The 22,796-nt window shown below is 37.2% G+C and overlaps 1 protein-coding gene across 2 annotated transcripts in view; it reads right to left on the bottom strand.

The window, feature by feature from the left end:
• Positions 1-7,214: 7,214 nt before the first annotated feature.
• The window catches only part of LOC126811153 (uncharacterized), a 40,860-nt gene continuing 25,278 nt past the window's right edge, over positions 7,215-22,796 (bottom strand). For both annotated transcript variants that reach the window (XM_050536655.2, XM_050536656.2), the window contains 4 exons: positions 19,830-21,677; positions 11,515-11,704; positions 10,853-11,192; positions 7,215-10,294 (listed from right to left, as the gene is read on the bottom strand). In XM_050536655.2, coding sequence (XP_050392612.1) covers positions 10,070-10,294; positions 10,853-11,192; positions 11,515-11,704; positions 19,830-21,677 — 2,603 coding nt within the window. In that variant the 3' untranslated portion in view covers positions 7,215-10,069. The remainder of the gene's footprint in view (positions 10,295-10,852; positions 11,193-11,514; positions 11,705-19,829; positions 21,678-22,796) is intronic.

Here is a 22,796-nt window from a genome sequence, read left to right as displayed (position 1 = left end):
TTGTGTTATTATACACCCACTTTAAAATGTGGTCGTATATTGTCGTCACATACGTACAGCGCCCACAAACTCTAGAGTCTAAAGTTAATACCTGAATGAATTTAAATTTATACATAGTGTTTAAGGCATGAGTCGAAGAATCCTGTTGATTTTCAGCAGTTTCTAATAATTACTGCCTGGGTTATGGCCCTTGATCACTTTGAAAAATCTTGTAGACACTCTAAGCTATGGTTATGAGACGAAGAATCCTATTGATAAGGTCTGTCATTGAGTCAACTGGCGTGGTTTCGATTGCCCGGTTGTACATGACAAGGCGTAGGGTTGCCTGTCCAACCTCGTGGGTTTTCTCTGGGTCCTCCGGTTTCCTCCCACTGCTAAAGACCCCTACACCCAAGCGAATTATTGAAATGAAATTGAACCGTATTACCTATTTTGAGTTGAGTGGACATCTCTCTCTCTCCTGCTCTCTCTCTCTCTCTCTCTCTCTCTCCTGATCTCTGATAATTACTTCCAGAGTTATGGCCCTTGATCACTTTGATAAATTGGGTGGACGCTTTAGGGGCTAAAGTTATCATTCGACTGACTTTAAATTTATATACAATGTGTATGGACATCAGCTTGAGAATCCTATTGATTTTCAGCGATATTTACTGCCAGAGTTTTGCTCCATGGTCACTTTGAAAAAGCTGGTGGTCATATTGGTTAAGTTCATGAGACCTGGAATCGTTGATTATCCATGATTTCGGATGATCACTGCCAACTTGATGGGTTGTTACTGGTACTCAGATTTTAGTGTGTTGTAAATGTTTTCATTACTGACAAAAGAAAAAAATATGGGACAACCCTTTTGACTGCCCAGACGACTTAGCTGCTGTGGGCATGTTTCTTTGCCTGGCAACCTATCTTTGTTTATTTAGGAACATTTTCAAGATATTGTATCATGTTCCCGTGGTTAATTTGTGTACTAATTAATTTAAGATTATTGAATGTAAGCCAGGCTATTTACTTCCTATTAGACGGTTGTGATTATCTTATAGCCCAGCCCCCTTTACTGAAAACCCTGTGAACACGATAGAGGTTATAGTTTTTAGCATATTTAAATTCATTCACTGTGTTAAGGTCATGGAACAACGAATCCTATTGATTTCCAATGGTTTCTAATATATACTCTTCAAAAAAAGTAGGGGATATTCAGAAACAATACAAAACCGTGGAAATGCACTGCTGTTTTTATTAGAGGTAACCAGTGTATGTTAATAACAGGCCAATTGCCTACGCATGAACATAAACAGTTCATATGGGCGGTTTATCTGACGGGCCCCATTTCACTCGCAAAGAGATACACCATCAAAAGTGAAAATGGACGTTTTTGATTTTTTGTCTTGATAATGAGTAATTGCTCCACCAATCCTCAGACATTCAGCAATTCGTCGCGGCATGCTCCTAATCAACCGTCCAATCATGATTTGGGGCAATCTGACCCACTCCCCTTGCAGTGCCACGGCCAATTCTTGCAGTGTTGTCGGTTGACGTCGACGAACACGTCACCCGATCAAATTAAACGTAACACACTAAAGCAAAGATACGCTAAACAGTAAATCTTATGCATGAACCGATAGGAAAGCAAACATGGATAGATAAACCAGCACGGAGCAGTTTTCATCAACCCCTCCTTGAAGTGTCAAATTTGACAATAAACCCCTCCCGCGTGTATGGCGCTATTGCATGTCGCATGTCCAGCTCAGTGGTTCTGTTGGGGCGATAAGTTCTTCATCTGTGAACACACTCTCAAAGCATGTCAAATGTTCATGACTATTTATCATATCGCAACCTGCATAGGTATTTGCATTTCAATATCCCCTACTTTTTTTGAAGAGTATATATTTCAGATACATGTATATGGCATTTCATTTTCAACAATTTCTGATAAACAGAACAGCTAAATGCATGATGTTACATGTTTTGTATACTAAAAGTGTACCAATTTTCTCCTATATGGTATCAATGAATGCATATCTGGTATCATTAGAATGTGGAAAAGATGAACAATACACTTTTATTTTCACAGCCTCTGGTAAAGTCACTATAGTATTACATGCACAACCTCCAAAACTGGCATTGTTAATGTCAGTTTATCTTGTATCAATTTACAAAAGATTCCGAGTCGATGGGATATATACTTTTCCAAATATCCAGTCTCGAAATTCAATGCATACGTACAAAATATACCCATTTTCGCCTTCAATTTTGGCCATGTAGGACAGAGGTTAAAATTCTAAAAAAGTTTGATAATAAAACTTAAATTACCCTACTATAACATACATTAAAGTCCATCTTGTGTATTTGATGGCTTATATTTTCAATTGGCACTTGAAATCTGTGCGGTGATGAAGTTTTAATGGCTGTTGACTTTTTATATTGATTTTAAAATAACTTCTAAATGATCTATAGGCCTACTTATCAAACATGTCTATTTAGAGTGACATTTTGCATAGATGACAAATATGTAATCATTTTGGATGTACATTGTATTGTTCTAATTTTATTTTGCCTCCAAAATGAGAACAAAATGGTTGATACGCTTCACGAATTGGAATAATGGGTTTTGACGATCAGATTAAAATTATTTCTGAAAGACTTAGATGCCTCATATTTGTCATTTTAGATCAAATCTTTACATAGAATAAGAATAAAGACTTATTTGGGATCCATGGGGTATCGTTTCGATTTAGTTTTGCTTTAAAAACAAGTGAAATCTAATTGTTTTGTCTGCAAAGTTTCACTATCACTAGACAGGCCGCAATTCTTAACGTATCGTCTTGAAACTATAAATACTAATTTTTCTTTATACCCTACTGATGTTCCCTATTGTTTCGTTTCGATTTAGTTTTGCTTTAAAAACAGGTGAAAACTTGTTTTGTCTACTAAGTTTCAATATCACTAGACGCCTCAAAACTACAGGCCGCTATTCTTAACGCATCGTCTTGAAACATAAATACTAATTTTTCTTTATACCCCTATACTGATGTTCCCTATTGTTTTTGGTGCCCGACCCCCAGGGGCAGAGAGTCAGGCTCAATTTTTGTATGTGTCAGTTTGTCGCCTACCAGCCACAATTCTTAATGGATTGTTTTGAAGTTGCGCATACTTATTCCTTATACCCTAAGAATGGTCGGTATTTTTTTATTGTGTGTCTGTGTATTTTGATCATCTTGAAAACTCTTCATACTTATTCCTTATACCTTCAGGATGACCGCTATTATTTTTGGTGCATGCCCGATCCTCAGGGGTACAGCAACGCCCATTTTTTTTTATGTTTATTGCCCATAGGGGCCGCAATTCTGAATGGATCATCCTGGAACGTGACAGGGGTTAGGCATACACCAAAAGTTCAGAATTGGTGTCTGTGGACGATAACACAAAAATCTGGTGTTGGCGTGCCCCTGGGGGTTGGGCATGCACCAAAAATACTAACAGTCATCCTTTAAGGGTATAAGGAATATATATGAATAGTTTTCAAGACAATCCAGTAAGAATTGCGGCCTGTTGGCAAAACACATGGGTGTGGCTCTGACCTGGGTTGGGCATGCACCAAAAACAATAGGAAACATCCTTACGGTATAAGGAATAAGTATGCAAAGTTTCATGTGTTAAGAATTGCGGCCTGTAGTTTTCAGGTGTTCAGTGGTAGTGTAACAACATTATTTGTACTTCAACGTTCTAAGCAGACAAAACAAGTTTTCTCCCGTTTTTGAAAGCAAAATTAAATTGAAATGATACCCCCTGTAGCCAAAATGAGTCTATATTCTTATTGTACATTATAAGTTGCGCTAAAATGACAAATATGAGGGGCCTATGTCTTTCAGAAGTAATTTTAATCTGATTGTCAAAGCCCAACAGTGGCGGCGCCAGCCGTCGGTGATTGGAGGGGCAAAGCTGGGGCAAAGTCCAAGGTTAAGGGGGCAAAGGCACGAGCATCAACTAGGGGTAGGGGGCCTCCCCCAGAAAATTTTGAAAAACAGGTTGCCGGAAATGCAGCTGGGGCAAAGTCCAAGGTTAAGGGGGCAAAGGCACGAGCTTCAACTAGGTGTAGGGGGCCTCCCCCAGAAAATTTTGAAAAATAAGTTGCCGGAAATGCAACCTGGCAGTATTTCAGGCACTGATCGATGAGGTAACGTTTCAAACGAACGGACTTGCGAATCTCGACGAAGCCCACTCAAAAGCCTCAAAGTAGGGAGTCCTCCCCCAGAATATTTTGAAAAATAGACTGCCGGAAATGCTGTCTTACAGTATTCTGTCCGGCACCGATCGTCGAGATAAATAGATCTGACCAGATACCGTCCGTCGCCTGATCACTAGTTTATCCGACTAGAGAACAGAATGTCAAACGAACGGACTTGCGAACCTCAACGAATTCCCCTTGTGAGCGCCAAAGTAGCGAGTCCATTGGGGACCTCGCCAAGAAAATTTTGAAAAATAGACTGTCGGAAATGCTCTACAACATGCAAGTTTATGACTGAGTGGGGATGTGGGATTTATTCACCGTATATAGAAGGTATTAATTACCGAAACGTATCCCAAATGGGGGGGGGGCAAACAGAGGGCAGACCAGATTAATGGGGGGGGGGGCAAAGGCCCCCCCCTGGCGCCGCCACTGAAGCCCAATATTTCAATTTGTAAAGTGGAATAATCATTTGTTTCTCATTTGGGAAGCCAGATAAAAATTAGAATAATACAATGTACATCCAAAATGATTGCATATTCGTAATCTACGCAAACATTTACTATAAATAGACATGTTTGAGGGGTATAGGTCATTTAGACTAATTTTAAAATCAACGTGAAAAGTCAACAATTTTGATAATAACCATTAAAACTTCATCACCGCACAGATTTCAAGTGCCAATTAAAAATATAAGCCATCAAATACACAAGATGGACTTCAATGTATGTAGTAGGGTAGTTGAAGTTTTATTATCAAACATTTTCAGAATTTTAACCTCTGTCCCACATGGTCAAAATTGAAGGTAAAAATGAGTATATTTTGTACGTTTTCAGTTTGTACTGAATTTCGAGACTGAATATTTGGAAAAGTATATATCCCATCGAAAACCTGAAAAAAATTACTGAATTTATGATCCGTTTCAGTTTTCTAATCTCAAATGGCCATATCTCAGCGAATTTTCGATTTGTTAGCTTAAGTCCATGTACTAAAACAAATATTTTTTATAATTTTTTGGGAGGGGGTGAAATGAATCAAAATATTACTATCAAAAGGACATTCTGATGAAAAATTGAAGATAATCGTGAATGGACCTGTATGTAGCTAACCTCAATGCGATATGGCTATTGGATTTACACAGTACCGGATTTTTTTTTGGGGGGGGGGGGCAAAGTGGGACAAATGTCCCGCCCCCCCCCCCACACAATTCTGGGTCATACTAATATTTTATCCCGGATGGAGCCAACCAGTACCTGAGCTGAGGGGGCGAGGATTGGGGCCTTGGGCAGTAAGGGATATTGGGGGCCCCGGGACTGGTAGGTAACAACAGATTTTCGGGGTCCCAGAGATCAGTTAGGCCCTAAAATTAACTAAATTACATAACTTAGAGGTTCTACCAATCAATTAGGTCCTAACCAGTTCCGGGGACCCCATCCCGCGATGTGATTGCTGGGGCCCAACCAGTCCAGGGAAATTAACGTAATCATAGTATAGTAGTTCAGACAAATGTATAATCTGAACATGTTTCCTGCCTAAATTTTACTTCTTTTTTTCTCCTTGTCTTTTGTTTGGGATTTTATGTCTTGATTTGAATTCTCTTAACTGTTGATAGTTTCGTGCGTATCGTCAAAAAAAACATGAGAAATGTCCAAAACATCCTTTACATCGCATTTTCAGCTCATTGTCTGTCACCCTAATAGGCCGAAAACGCCCCAGGCATTCAAGGGGGCGGAGTACATATTAGTACGATCCGCGGTCAGTACGAACAATTTGAACAGACAACAATAGGCCCCCCCACAAGGTTAATCCGGCTCTGGATTTACATGTAATTGGATCTTCTATCCAAATCTTATTTTTAGCAAATACTTAAAATTCTTTTCATGTCGTTTCGTTTTCAGCAAATACTTGAAATTCTATTCTTATTGTTTGATTTTCAGCAAATAGTTGTAATTCTCTTCATATCATTTGTTTTTCAGCAAATAGTTGGAGTTCTTCTCAAATCGTTTTGTGTTAAAGGGCAATATTTGTGTCAGCCATTATCACATATGTGATAGAACTGGTTAAACATGTTCCAAATATAATTTTAACAAAGAGATCATTGCGTAACAAAGATTTCAAGCAACGGAAGTGACGAAAGTAAAAGGAAAAACCCGAGTTATCCTTCTATATAACTGACTGAAGTAAACAAGTGATAACAGATTTTCGGGCGAATTTCTGCTCACTGACAATACCTTCGTAGACCAAAAGTTCTTATATGAGACTGTGAGATGATATCTGACAATTCAAAAAAATAATTGAATGTTACTACATAAGAGAAACGGAGGAAAAATAGAAATAGCCCATACATTCTATACTTAAGAGAAAATGAAAAGAAATAAACCTACCTACTCGGGTCACTATGGGGGCATTCATAAGCCAGAAGCCAAGGGATTTTTTTGTTCTGAAGGGCACTTTTCAACGTGAACAGATTAACTTTGTCTGCAAAAATTTGAATTAATCTACTTTTTCCCCTAAACCCAGAGGATGTGCAATATAAGAATTCCCATTCTGATCATTGGCCATCATGGTGCCTCCGTTAGGCTGAATGCCAATTTTGTCTGCGAGTTTAGAAACAATGGTCAGCTAGCTCCCCTACTACTTGCATGGCAACCGCTTGTTTAATTGGATGTTGAATGTGGGGTGGGGGTAAATGGAAAGCAAGAATGAATAGGGGGAGCGGTTTAAAAAAGGTTGAAAACCAGGGGTTTCTAGAGCGAGTGCTTGAACAATTTTGTCTGTGGGTTTAGAAAGAATGGTCAGCTAGCTCCACTACTATTTGCATGGCAACCGCTTGTTTAATTTGATGTTGAAAGAGGGGTGGGGGAGTTGGAAAGCAAGACTGAATAGGGGGAGCGGTTTAAAAAAGGTTGAAAACCAGAAATTTCTAGAGTGAGTGCTTGAACAGGGTTGATGACAATATACAAAATGTGGGCTTATAAAACATATAAAACAGTTTTAAATAGAAAGATTTATTAACTGAAGTTGAGCTAAGTAACAAATTTAACAATACATTTTTTTGTCAAAATGGAAGAAATATACAAAGGTTACATGTACTAAACATACATCTTTTATTCATTTACTAGACAAGTAATTCTTGTTATAATTTATATAATTATATCACTAGAGATCAATACTATCAAAGTTTACAATAAATGGTATGTACATAAAAATTGTATCACAAGCAAATACTAATTATGTATAATATATTAAGGGCACTAAATGATCATAATACCAAAAGGATTGGCACGGTAAAATACGAATAATTAATAATTTACAAGGTTGACCAATCATGTAGGTAGGGTTAAATGTTAACTTAGTTCTTCATTTCATTTAATATCTTTTGTGGCTTTATTTCATACATTGTTAGGGTGATCCATGTACTCACAGAAATACAGTCCACCGCTGATAGTTCGAGACTACCACTGAAGCGTGCACATTCGCCGTGCCGAGACCAACTTTCTAACAGTATGATACTATAAATAGCCATGGCACGTGCAATTCTCTACAAATCTATCAACTATTACAGCCGTAAAAAAATTATTGTTGACGATTTTGAATAGCAGTAAAATTAAGCTTCTTGGTTATTACAGCAGATTTAGAAATTACGTTCGTTTCATTTTTTAAATCGCTTTATCATTAACTGTACCGTTAAGAGCGGCATCTTTTGGTTTAGTACAAATAATATCTCTGAATCACTCGGGTTAGACAGGAACATGATACTAGCAGTAGTTTCATTTTACTTTTACAAGCTTCTTAAAACGATTGTTGAGCTACCTAACGTGCTTATTTCTAAATTCAATTTCTCGTTCTAGCTTTCTGTTATGTTTCGTAAAAAAGTAGTCTTGATTATCCCGACCTGTCAATCAGACGTAGAATGGACGATAGACTGGTTAAGCGAGACTAATTTCAAAACAAGGGCACGTAACCTATCTTTTACTCAAAAGTGTCTGGATGTTACGGACGACTCTTGGAACCAGTTTTCAGTCTATTATTTATACATGATTAATGGTCATAGCTTATTAAGTACAATATGATCGTTTATTTAGTGACTATAATTGTGTGAAACTGATTTGAGGCTTGGCATATATATAAATATTGTGGCGTAATTGTCGAGATATATGGAGATATTTATTTATGGTGGGTCACCCTAACATTGTAACAAGTCTGAACAGTTAAACTTAAAGGGAGTCTATATAATTTTTGTTATAATAAATAGGGACCTACCTGATCAATATAGGATAGATATTTCTCCCCTTACAAAAATGGCAATAAAAAAAAATAATAATAATTCAAAAACAAACAATGTATCACAGATCTTGGAGGGAATCTTTAACAATTTCTATCTTGGTGCTTTTGTCTGTTAATTCTTCGAGAATACAAAGTTTAAAAAAAAAATGCAAGAGTTTCTTAAACCCCTGCCGTTGTGTGAAGTGGATAAAATATTCATTATTAAATCATCCAATTCATAATATTTTTAACATTACATGTACTCTATTTGACCAATCCAGCACTCTTAGAATCTTTAATGTGAGGAATCACCAATAAATGTATAGTTTGTCAGTTTTATTTGGTCATTAGCTTCTTTCAGTAATTTTAGGATTTATAAATCTGACAGAACTACGATAACATGAACCGAGCAAGAGATGTATATTTTTACTGAAGCCATTTTAGCTACAACAGAACAGTTACTAAATTGCCCTAAATTGGGCCAAATTTTGCAGGGGCTATATTCATAAAGATGATTAATTGTTTTTGTTGCTTACGTTTCATTGAACTAAGCGAAAACCATACCAAACATAACCGATGTATTCCACAAAAGAATAATTTTGTTTTAGTAAGGGAACCATTGCAATTATTTTCTTTGAAGTGCAAAAGCCGTTTGGTTGTACTTAAAATATCTTTAGCCTTAAAAGGCACACTACAGTGCAAGTTGCACTCTGTTTTAGACTTGCGATAAAACAATTACAATGGGTATATATGTATGTATTACTTGAGAATATTAACCCTGTATATGAAACTCTTGCAATAAAGACGATTGTATGTGAAATGGAGTGAAATACAAGTAACAGTTATTAACACCATTATGTATCAAATTGTAATAAAATAGTGTGTTCTTTTTTGTATATAAACAATATTTTATTCACAGAAAAGTATTGAGGAACAGGCTAGGCCTATATTACCTCTCTCCTAGTGTTCGTTAGCGGCTGTGATTACCTGATCAATTAACCACTTGTAAATAACATTTGATAGACTATATAGATATTGTATACAGAGTGTAAACACATGCCATGAACTCGTAATAGAAAAATATACTACAGTTGGTGATCCTCACTGTTCAACTAATTGGTGACCAACAAAAATGTCACCAGTTAAATTCTTTATTACCAATTTAAACATGTAAATACCAGACGCAAATTATATTTTTCATGTTCTCGGCATGGTATTTGCAAGTGATAAGGCTTATTAACTATATATTAAGCAAACATCAGACATAAGGAATGAGAATGGATTGTGAGTTTTCTAAGTCTTGAATGGGTTGTGAGTTTACTAAGTCTTGAATGTAGAACCAGACTAGTGGTTTAGTAGACAGCTATGCTGTTTATGTGCTGGGTAGTGAACACAGATAACTGGTTCATACCTCATTTCAATTCACACTCAAGACTTCTAAGAGCAGAAACAAACATACTATAACCTTCAAATACACTTAAGTTTGTGATCTGAAATTGACAGGTTTTAAATAGACATACAGAATTATCACTCCATGTATATTACAGATTTACGGTACCACTAGAATAATGTGACTGAATTCTAAGAAAAAATTTGAGATATCTGTAAAGCTCTGCGTTGTTCATTAACAGCGAGACTAAGTTCTGTTCTTTTCTGTGCATTTTGTTCTAATTGTTGAAAATGATGCATGCGTCGTATTTTAGCACCCTGATGTTGTTGATTAACTGACTGTTTGTAAGCTTCCTCAGCATCTAGCTTCACGGTGATGACATCATTGCGTTCTTTACTACGTTGTTCTCTGACAGCCTGAAAGTAATTTAATTACAATTCGATCATTCAAAATACATTATATCATCACAAATTATGAACACAAACCTATTTATCAGCAGATGATGAGGAGACATTTTGGACCTTTTATCTTTAACTCTGTCCATTAAGGTTTACATAACTAACGATAGCCACACACAAACACTTGAAATGAACCCACACATCAACCATGGCTTGAAAAAAAGATGGTGATAGACAGCAGGTTATCCAAAGGAAAACTAGGGGACGTACATGTAACCCCGGAACAGATGATAGCAGACCTATAAATTCAACATTTTCTCGGCTGAAAAAAAGCATATTAAGCATGTCTTCATACAATGAGTATCTTCTGTGAAAGATGGGATTGAAATCCAGTTTGCACAACTATTTCAATAATTACTTCGTTGCTGAGCTAGTAATAGTATAGTCTATGCTAGTAATAGTATAGCCTTCTCTAGAATTGTTCTGTGCTAGCAAAAGTGTAGTCTGTGCTAGTAATAGTCTGCAGCAAACGGTTTTAGTTAGACCACCTATATGACTGGGTTTTTTTTTACTCACTTGACGTCTTTCTGCTATATCTTTCACTTCTTTTGCCCTTTGTGCTTGATGAGCTTCTCTATGTTCCCGTTGTCTGCTAAGAGCTGTTATTCTTTGTTCTTCTTTACTTAATTCATGTTTTTGGTTTGTCTCTATTCTAAAACGAATTTCAGCACTGATATTTTTCTTAGCTTCTCTAGCTCTTTCGATCATTTGTTGTTCATGTAACTGTTTTTCTTTTTCTTGCGTTAAATGTTCAATAATTCGTTGTCTATGCTGGTCTACCATCAGATTCTTCATATTATGCTCTTCAGATTTTTTCTCCTGCCAATTTTTATGTCTTTGCATAATCCTCCTTAATCTAAAATAGAATTTTACAAATACTGAAAAATGTAATCCACTGATCTTGCATGCCAGGTTATGGGGGTGAGGGTACTTTTCAAAATCACTAATCTTGTTTAAAATGGTCTGAATAAACTTTTCAAGTGACAAAATCTTTTATATGACCGGAAAAAAAAAGTAATATACTGTAGTTTCTGACAATTTTTTTGATCAAGTTCCAGGCATGTTAAATTATTTTAATTTTTAGTGAATGTCACAGATCTACGTCCAAAAGGGTTTGAAATGCTATGTTGTATATCTTTACAAACAATTAGTAGCAGAATGAAATTTGTAGAAATTACCTAAATTCTCTTCTAGCTTCAGCTATATCATCTTTAGTTACAGTTCTAGGTACATCACCATCATTAGCATGTTGTGTTTCAGGATTACTTTTAGAAAGTAGACATGGCTTTAACAATTGATTTACTGAGTTAGAGTAGTCATGTTTAGCAAACATATCTACAACACTAAATACTGGACTTGTCCATTCAACTAAAAAATAGAAAATTATACATTTTCATGAAATATACTGAGCGCCATGGAAAACGCATCACTATTTTTCCCAAATATACTAGGTGGTTTTGTATGTATAATATTATGCAATACTATGAACTATTGTTTCACACAATGCTCCCAAATGCAAAAAATATCGGCCCGTGTGCAGAAAAAACCAGCGGCTGCCAAGCAGGATACGCCCTCATTTTCGAGAGATGGATAGAAAACAAGCTAAAACGAAAGTGATTTTTCCTACAATCAAGGGCCATAATTCAGGAAATTACAATTCATAATGCGCAAATATCGAAAGGAACCAAGATCTTTGGGTTATAAACTTACATTTCAAGTTTCAACAAAATTGGATAAAAATTGTGACCTCTATAGGGTCCACAACCTTGATATACCATATTTTTACGCAATTTGAGAACGAGGGGCGGCCATTTTGTCGGTCAGTTTTGGGCTGATTTTCACGAAATTTGAACTCAACCTTCCTTAGGGTGTAACGGTGATATAATAATACGTTTTTTTAAATCGGATAAAAATTATGACCTCTATAGGGTCCACAAGCTAAAAACGTGATTTTTCGAACAATCAGGGGCCATAATTCAGGAAGATATGGTCGATATGCGTGAATATCGAAAGGAACCGAGATCTTTGGGTTATAAACTTACATTTCAAGTTTCAACAAAATCGGATAGAAATTGTGACCTCTATACGGTCCACAACCTTGATATACCATATTTTTTACGCTATTTGAGAACGAAGGGCGGCCATTTTGTCTGTCAGTTTTGGGCTGATTTTCACGAAATTCGAACTCAGTCACCTTAGGGTTTAACGGTGATATAATCATACGTTTTTTTAAATCGGATAAAAATTATGACCTCTATAGGGTCAACAAGCTAAAAATGCAATTTTTCGTACAATCAGGGGCCATAATTCAGGAAGTTAAATTCCGATATGCGCGAATATCGAAAGGAACCAAGATCTCTGGTTTATAAACTTACATTTCAAGTTTCATCAAACCAGCGGCTGCCAGGCAGGATACGCCCACATTTTCGAGAGATGGATAGAGAGCAAGCTAACAAGAAAGTGATTTTTCCTACTATCAAGGGCCATAATTCAGGAAATTACAATTCAATATGCGCGAATATCGAAAGGAACTGAGATCTTTGTGTTATAAACTTACATTTCAAGTTTCAACAAAATCAGATAAAAATTGTGACCTCTATAGGGTCCACAACCTTGATATACCATATTTTTACGCTATTTGAGAACGAACGGCAGCCATTTTGTCTGTCAATTTTGGGCCGATTTCCACAAAATTCGAACTCAACCTTCCTTAGGGTGTAACGGTGATATAATAATACGTTTTTTTAAATCGGATAAAAATTATGACCTCTATAGGGTCCACAAGCTAAAAACGTGATTTTTCGAACAATCAGGGGCCATAATTCAGGAAGATATGGTCGATATGCGTGAATATCGAAAGGAACCGAGATCTTTGGGTTATAAACTTACATTTCAAGTTTCAACAAAATCGGATAGAAATTGTGACCTCTATACGGTCCACAACCTTGATATACCATATTTTTTACGCTATTTGAGAACGAAGGGCGGCCATTTTGTCTGTCAGTTTTGGGCTGATTTTCACGAAATTCGAACTCAGTCACCTTAGGGTTTAACGGTGATATAATCATACGTTTTTTTAAATCGGATAAAAATTATGACCTCTATAGGGTCAACAAGCTAAAAATGCAATTTTTCGTACAATCAGGGGCCATAATTCAGGAAGTTAAATTCCGATATGCGCGAATATCGAAAGGAACCAAGATCTCTGGTTTATAAACTTACATTTCAAGTTTCATCAAACCAGCGGCTGCCAGGCAGGATACGCCCACATTTTCGAGAGATGGATAGAGAGCAAGCTAACAAGAAAGTGATTTTTCCTACTATCAAGGGCCATAATTCAGGAAATTACAATTCAATATGCGCGAATATCGAAAGGAACTGAGATCTTTGTGTTATAAACTTACATTTCAAGTTTCAACAAAATCAGATAAAAATTGTGACCTCTATAGGGTCCACAACCTTGATATACCATATTTTTACGCTATTTGAGAACGAACGGCAGCCATTTTGTCTGTCAATTTTGGGCCGATTTCCACAAAATTCGAACTCAACCTTCCTTAGGGTGTAACGGTGATATAATAATACGTTGTTTTTTTTAAATCAGATAAAAATTATGACCTCTTATAGGGTCCACAAGCTAAAAACGCAATTTTTCATACAATCAGGGGCCATAATTCAGGAAGTTAAGGTCCGATATGCGCGAATATCGAAAGGAACCGAGATCTTTGGGTTATAAACTTACATTTCAATTTTCAACAAAATCGGATAAAAATTGTGACCTCTATAGGGTCCACAACCTTGATATACCATATTTTTACGCTATTTGAGAACGAACGGCGGCCATTTTGTCTGTCAATTTTGGGCCGATTTTCGGGAAATTCAAACTCAACCTTCCTTAGGGTGTAACGGTGATATAATAATACGGTTTTTTAAATCAGATAAAAATTATGACCTCTATAGGGTCCACAAGCTAAAAACGCGATTTTTCATACAATCAGGGGCCATAATTCAGGAAGTTACGGTCCGATATGCGTGAATATCGAAAGGAACCAAGATCTTTGGGTTATAAACTTACATTTCAATTTTCAACAAAATCGGATAAAAATTGTGACCTCTATAGGGTCCACAACCTTGATATACAGTGTACCATATTTTTACGCTATTTGAGAACAACGGCGGCCATTTTGTCTGTCAATTTTGGGCCGAAATTCGACCTCAACCTGCCTTAGGGTGTAACGGTGATATAATAATACGTTTTTTTAAATCGGATAAGAATTGACCTCTATAGGGCCCACAAGCTAAAAACGCGTGAATATCGAAAGGAACCGAGATCTTTGGGTTATAAACTTACATTTCAAGTTTAAAAAAAATCAGATAAAAATTGTGACCTCTATAGGGTCCACAAACTAAAAACGTGATTTTTCGTACAATCAGGGGCCATAATCCACGAAGTTTCGATCCGATACATGCCAATATCGAAAGCAGCCGAGATCTTTTGGGGATAAACCTATATATCAAGTTTCGTCAAAATCGGATAAGAATTGTGACCTGTAGAGAGAGTCCACAAACAATTGTGGACGGATGGACAGGGGCGACGGCATAATACGTCCACTTGAAAATGTGGGCGTATAAAAAAGATTAAAATTGTGACCTCTATATAGGGGCCACAACCTTGATATACCATATTTTTACGCTATTTGAGAACGAAGGGTGGCCATTTTGTCTGCCGATTTTCACGAAATTCGAACTCAGCCGTCCTTAGTGTGTAACGGTAATACAATATTACGTTTTTTTAAATCTGATAAAAATTATGACCTCTATAGGGTCCACAAGCTAAAAACGTGATTTTTCGTACAATCAGGGGCCATAATTGAGGAAGTTACAGTCCAATGTGCACGAATATCAAAAGGAACCGAGATCTTTGGGTTATAAGCATACATTTCAAGTTTAAACCAAATCGGCTAAAAACGTGATTTTTCGTACAATCAGGGGCCATAATCCATGAAGTTATGGTCTGATACATGCCAATATCAAAAGGAACCAAGATCTTAGGGTGATAAACCTATATTTCAAGTTTCATCGAAATCGGATAAAAATTGTGACCTGTAGACTGTTCACAAACAATTGTGGACGGACGGACGTCCGGACAGGGGCGATGACAATATACGTCCACATGAAAATGTGGGCGTATAAAAATTGCACGAGATGCACAATATTCACGTGCAGCATTGTGTGTGAGCCCTTTAAAAGCATGTTTTCAACTTAATGTGCAGTACATGAACTGTGAAACGTCAATCTGTCGTAATTTGTTATTGTTGGACGTGAGAAGGAATCGAGCTAGAGATGCCGCGACTTACTGAAAATAAACGGAATGAAGCCATGGGAATGTCCAGGGCTGGCATGTCTATTGCCAGACACTTCAATTGTCAGCAGTCCACTATTCTAAGGTTGGTGGAACGTGTTCGAGTTACTGGATCAACACGTGACCGTCAACGTCCTTGTCCACAACGCGTTACAACCCAGGCTCAAGACCGCTACATCCGGGTCACTCATCTGCGTGACAGATTCCGCCCAGTGACTCGAACAGGTGCAGCAGTCGTCGGAAGACAAGGACCAGTAAGTGCCAACACCGTAAGCACGACGACCTTATGTTGAAGCTATCCTCAGGGATCATCACCGTCAGCGGCGTTTGATATGGGCTCAAGGACACCAGACATGGAGAAGAGTAGACTGGCAAAGTGTGCTCTTCAGTGATGAGAGTCACTTTCATCTTTATCACGCTGATGGCCGTCAACGTGTGTGGAGACGTCTTGGGGAACGTCTTGCAGACTGATGCGTCTTCAAAATGAATCGATGGGGTGGAGGAAGTGTAATGGTGTGGGGAGGCATCACATTTCATCACCGGACCGCCCTACACATTTGCAGGGGTCGTGTTAATGCTGTAGCCTACCATGATGACGTCTTGCAACCAATTGTTGTTCCGATGTTTCGAGCGCACCCACAACTTCAGCACTTCCAACAGGATAATGCACGTCCGCATACCACCCGTTTTAGTATGGGCTACCTGGCTGCTAACAACATCAATGTCTTGGACTGGCCAGCCATGTCTCCGGACATGGCACCGATAGAACATGTCTGGGGTGAGATTGGACGCGGTCTGTATCAGAGACCACAGATGCACACCATTGCTGCTTTAGAAGCTGCTCTTGTCCAAGAATGGAACAATTTGCCCCAGGCCTTCTTTCAAACATTGGTAAATTCCATGCGACGTCGCTGCACAGCGTGCGTAAGAGCCTGTGGAGGACACACGCGCTACTGACATCTGTGTCGTACTTTTGGTTTTGACCCCTCTGACTTTGTACCGTTGATTACAGATTAAACATCCATATATAAGTGTACAAATGTGTTGTTATTGATGTGTTCCCATTTAAATATTGTTCACAATAAGAAGCAAAATAAATAAGATATGTTTACAGGATCATTTTGTTATACGAAAAACTAAGTGATGTGTTTTCCATGGCGCTCAGTATATATTAAACGAACAAATTGTGTCCAATGAAATTGGCATTAAAGGACAATATTGGTGTCAGTCATTATCACATGATAGAACTGGTTAAACACGTTCCAAACATAATTTTAACACAGAGATCATTGCTACGATAGATGTGTAATGAAGATTTCAAGAAACGGAAGTGACGAAAGCAAAAGGAAAACACAAGTTATCCTTCTATATAACTGACTGAAGTGGTAAGTGATAACAGATACACAGGCGAATTTCTGCTCACTAATAATTCCTTCGAAGATCAAAAGTTGTTATATGAGACTGTGGGAGGATATCTGATAATTCAAAAAAATAATTGATTGTCAATAGATAAGAGCAAACGAAAAAAAAATAGAAATAGTTTGTGCATTACCATGTTTTTATTAAGTATAAAATGAATAAAAAAAAAAGAAATGTACGGACTGTTTAACCAGTTCTATCACAAATGTGACAATGACTAACCCCAATATTGTCCTTTAATATGGATGAAATGAAATGGAGTTTAACATCCCACTATTCTTCTCCGACTGGGCTAATGAAGACGGGCATACGCTATACAGTGTGCTATGGGGGAAATTTTGCCCGGGCAGCGGCACTATGGCCTACTCTTATATCGAATTCCAACTGCCAAGGGATCTTTATGTACACACCTATGTATACACGGGTCCTCATTTTTTCGTCTCATCCGAATAACTAGAACAGCTGTCCTTGTCCGGCTCTCCATCCTGGATCACTGACAAGGGGAAACCACGCCAGAAAATCCTGATGAACTTTCTCGGGCAATGCAGGGATCTAACACGTGACCTCCAGTCTAGCAAGCCAGCGTGTTACCCACGTATCCACCGTGGCTCCCCCTTTAATATGAATACACATGCAAGTCACCAGAAATGCGCTGGGACGATTTACCCAATACTACAATATCACCACATACTACCCAATACTACAACATAATGGTGCCAAATGAGCATATTACTTGATTTTTTTCAAAAATAGTGAGATACATCGTGGGAAATGTACTTCAAATGTGATTACAGATGTCTGGCTGTTCCATTTGCCTCCCTATATCACCCAAATCAAGCAAATAACCGAATACTACCAAATATTTCTCAAATACTACCCAATATTATAAAATACAAACCTAATGTTGTCAATTAGCAGCACATCAGTATAATAATTGAAACGAATATTCGATAATTTACCGAAAATGGAAATATTTACGCAGTTATCTCCCTTTACAACTGACAATTAGATTTTAGATTGCTACTCAAATTAATCATCTTGTTGGGCTTTGCAGTTTGTTTCCAAGACGACGAAGTTAAAATAAGGAAAACAGGTTATTATAGATGCCTCCGCTATAGTGTATTAAAATAAACTGCCAAACATCCAAATAAAAGAGTAAGCTTATTTTAGAGGTTGATTTAAAAATGTTCATTTAACGGTCTTGTGATCTATTCAAAAGTCTTGTACTATAATTATTTCTTCATCCTGGAGATTTTAGTATGATAACACGCTGTCTACAAGTGCATTCGGTCCTGTAAAAAATCATTGGGGTATAATATGTCAGGAAATCACACAAATTTATCTTTATATCTGTCTTTTAATGGCTTATTAACGCATCTTCTTAGTCTTTTAAATGATTCCGGTTCCATACCAGGCGCCTTTGAAAAAAAAAACTCTTGTCAAAATTTCCCCGATTCTTCAAATATTGTCACTATTAATCAAATTCTAAGTATTCTATGGTATATACCCACAGGAACCGAGATCTTTGGGTTATAAACTTACATTTCAAGTTTCATCAAAATTGGATTAAAATTGTGACCTCTATAGGGTCCACAACCTTGATATACCATATTTTTACGCTATTTGAGAATGAAGGGCGGCCATTTTGTCTGTCAGTTTTGGGCCGATTTTCATGAAATTTGAACGGTTATATATTAAAACGTTTTTTTAAATCAAATAAAATTTATGACCTTCGTACAATCAGGGACCATAATTCAGGAAGTTACAGTCCGATATGCGGGAATATCGAAAAGAATCAAGATCTTAGGGTTATAAACTTACATTTCAAGAATCAACAAAATCGTATAAAAATTGTGACCTCTATAGGGTCCACAACCTTGATATACCATATTTTTATGCTATTTGAGAACGAAGGGCGGCCATTTTGTCTGTCAGTTTTGGGCCGATTTTCACGAAATTCGAATTCAACCATCCTTAGGGTGTAACGGTGATATAAGAATACGTTTTTTTAAATCGGATAACAATTATGACCTCTATAGGGCCCACAAGCTTAAAACGTGATTTTTCGTGCAATCAGGGGCCATAATTCAGGAAGTTACCGTCCGATATGCACGAATATCGAAAGGAACCGAGATCTTTGGGTTATAAACTTACATTTCAAGTTTCAACAAAATTGGATAACCAGCGGCTGCCAGGCAGGATACGCCCACATTTTCGAGAGATGGATAGAAAACAAGCTAAAACGAAAGTGATTTTTCCTACAATCAAGGGCCATAATTCAGGAAATTACAATTCGATATGCGCAAATATCGAAAGGAACCAAGATCTTTGGGTTATAAACTTACATTTCAAGTTTCAACAAAATCGAATAAAAATTGTGACCTCTATAGGGTCCACAACCTTGATATACCATAACGGTGATATAATAATAAGTTTTTTTAAATCGGATAAAAATTATGACCTCTATAGGGTCCACAAGCTAAAAACGCGATTTTTCGTACAATCAGGGGCCATAATTCAGTAAGTTACAGTCCGATATGCGCGAATATCGAAAGGAACCAAGATCTTTGGGTTATAAACTTACATTTCAAGTTTAAACAAAATTGTGACCTCTATAGGGTCCAGACGTCCGGACGGACAGGGGCAACGACAATATACGTCCACATGAAAATGTGGGCGTATAAAAACAATAACAAAAGAAACAAAACTTACTACTATTATAAGGTCTTGCCAGATCTCGAGCTTCTAATGGAGCTTGTATAGCAGTTTCTCTAAAACCATCAACAGTTCTCATTCTGTCTTCAACTCTTTCGGTACTTGTATCAAGAAGAGGAGGACTTGGTTCACACTTCCAATATTTCCATGGTGGTCTTTTACTAATTGAACTATTATTTGGTCTCCTATAGAATAATGAACTTGAGTCTGTATTAACACCAATATCTTTTGCTCGCCTTTCTGCATCATAAACAGATTTCCAATATTGTCTTTCATTTTCTGTTAGATCTGGATCAGTACTTTTTAAGAATATCTCATGTAATCTTTTTTCGTCATCTGTATATTCCCTACTGGGATCTTCATAGTTACCATCATACTCAGAATCTCTAATATAGGTCGTTTTACCATCCTTGTCCACAGACACTAATGTACCATCCCTCTCTCTATATCTTATGTTACCATTTTTATCTTTATACTTAACAATACCATCATTATCTCTATATCCTTCATTTCCATCCCTATCCCTAAATTCTACTTTACCAGTATTATCTCTATATTCAATATTACCATATCGATCAATGTATCTTGTATTTCCATCTCTATCTTTGTATACCAAGGTGCCATTGCTATCTTGATAATTGATATTACCATTACTATCTTGGTATTTCACGATTCCATCCTTGTCTCTATATCCAATATTACCTTCATTGTCTCTATATTCAACATTACCAAGTCGGTCTCTATATTCAATATTACCATATCTGTCTATATAACTTGTATTTCCATTCCTGTCTCTATAAGTAACATTTCCATCTCTGTCTTTATATCTTACATTACCCTCTTCATCTCGGATTCCTACATTACCATGCCTATCTCTATATTCAACATTACCTTCCCTGTCTCTATATTCAATAAAACCATCTCTGTCAGTGTATTCAATATTACCATGTCTATCTCTATATTCAACATTACCATCTCTGTCCCTGAATCTGACATTGCTATCATTATCTCTATATTCAATGTTACCAGCAGTGTCTCTGTATTCTACATTTCCGTCTGTATCTCTATATTCTATTGTTCCATCTCTGCCCCTATATATGATGTTACCTTCTTTGTCTCTATATTCAGCTTTACCACTGCTGTTATATCGCACATTACCATCTCTATATCTAATTGTACCATCTCTATTTCTGTAGATAATATTACCATCAGAATCGGTGAACTCCATCTCACCATATCGGGGTACTGACTCATCTCTAGGAGTGGCAGACATTTCTACCAAATTTTCATCATTAAATGTTACTGATTTCTTTAAACTGTTGACAACTTGAGGTTCGCGTCGATTCAACAACCTTCTGTTACTACCCTTTTCATTTTCTTTTTCATCTAAGAAAAGCTTGTGCTCCATCAACTGGGAAGTGACTCTATCTTCCAATTCTTGTTTGGTTAAATTAGTTCCAGGTATCAGAGCATTAATATCTTCACTTTTTACGACTGATTTTGTTAACGGTGGGTCCCTACGTTTTAAATATACAGGACAGACAGGAGCAAATGGTGGATATCTATACAGTGTTCTATCTAAGGGCATCCCAGATTCAAGAACTAAGGCAGCAGGTTTAGGGTAGTGTTGGGGTGAAGCTATTGGGCCGGATGTAGGGTATCCTGGTAAATTTTCTAATGGATAATTAGGTCTAGTGGCCAGTTTTTCTCTGGTATGACGAGGCATGGTCAACTCAAGGGCTAATCTATCATACATAGTTTCCGGAATCCATACCGCTGTATCTAAGGCTACATTCTCTGTTTTACTGTTTCTAAAAGCAACTGTTATAATTTTATCTTCGGGACCTAAAATATAGAGAGAATGAGAAAATATAACTATACCATACTTTATTTACTGAGAAATAAACAAGTCTCTGAGTGATTATTAGGGTGTTTCACTTTTCACTTTTTTTGGAATTTCTAAGGTTTCTACCCGTCACCGAAGTCCACTCGGGGTCAAACTTACACCGTAATATTTTCAGAATTTTCTTGCCAAAAATGGCTGCCGGCGGCCATTTTTTTCTAAAATTGCGACTATTTTCTGGATTTTCGGACATTTTGAGCTTGACAGATCACTTAGAAAGGTCAGGTATGGCTTGTAATGTATCTATTTTATGCTTTTCAGGTATGTAGAGTCCATTCCCACTATCTTAAATGAGATTGTCAGAATCCAAGATGGTGGAAATCCAAGATGCCTCCCCAAATCATCTATTTTCGTGACATGGAAAAGCATTTTTCAAAGACTATGTCATTCTGAACATCATTTTGGCCCTGATAATAAATTTTGCACTCATAAAATTCATTACCAGGGCCAAAATGATGTCAGATTTACCTTTGGTTGAAAATGGCGGAAGGTAATGACTGAAGGTGAAGTTCCGATGGAGTATATTCACCATACTATTAATCTCGCAGAACTATGACTGAACCTGGAAATTGTTTACAAAGTTTTTTTATGATTGATTTTAGTAGCCTAAGGTGTCCCCTTTCAGAATGTGCCGGGTGAACCTCGGTAACCCTTGAGCGTTTTGAGAAATTCAAGATGGCATCCTAGACGGCCGGCATTTCACTAAATACACTAAAATCGTTCATTATGTTGTGGGGTGATTAGATGATAGTAAAATCCAAAATGCTAGATAATATGGCCCTTTAACTCGTTAGCGGCGGTTGGGAGTGATTATTTCAGCAAACCAAATTACATCTAGAGACAAATTATATTTCTGGACATAGGAGCATATGAGTGATATGATAACACCACATAATACCTATCAGGAGCTCCAGGGCCACATGACAGACTCTGGAGCAAGTTGGCCGGTTGTAATGTTCTCAATTTTGTAACCTTCACCCAGCAAAACAGTTCCGGATCAAGTTCCCTGCAAATACATCATTCGTTGAGCAAGACTACATGGTTTGGGTGGCGGGAAGCTG

This window comes from Patella vulgata, chromosome 2 (genome assembly GCF_932274485.2).
Source record: "Patella vulgata chromosome 2, xgPatVulg1.2, whole genome shotgun sequence".
Classification (NCBI taxonomy): Eukaryota; Metazoa; Mollusca; class Gastropoda; family Patellidae; genus Patella; species Patella vulgata.
The sequence above is the reverse complement of the archived record's forward strand: the minus strand, read 5'-3'. Positions and strand labels throughout refer to the sequence as shown.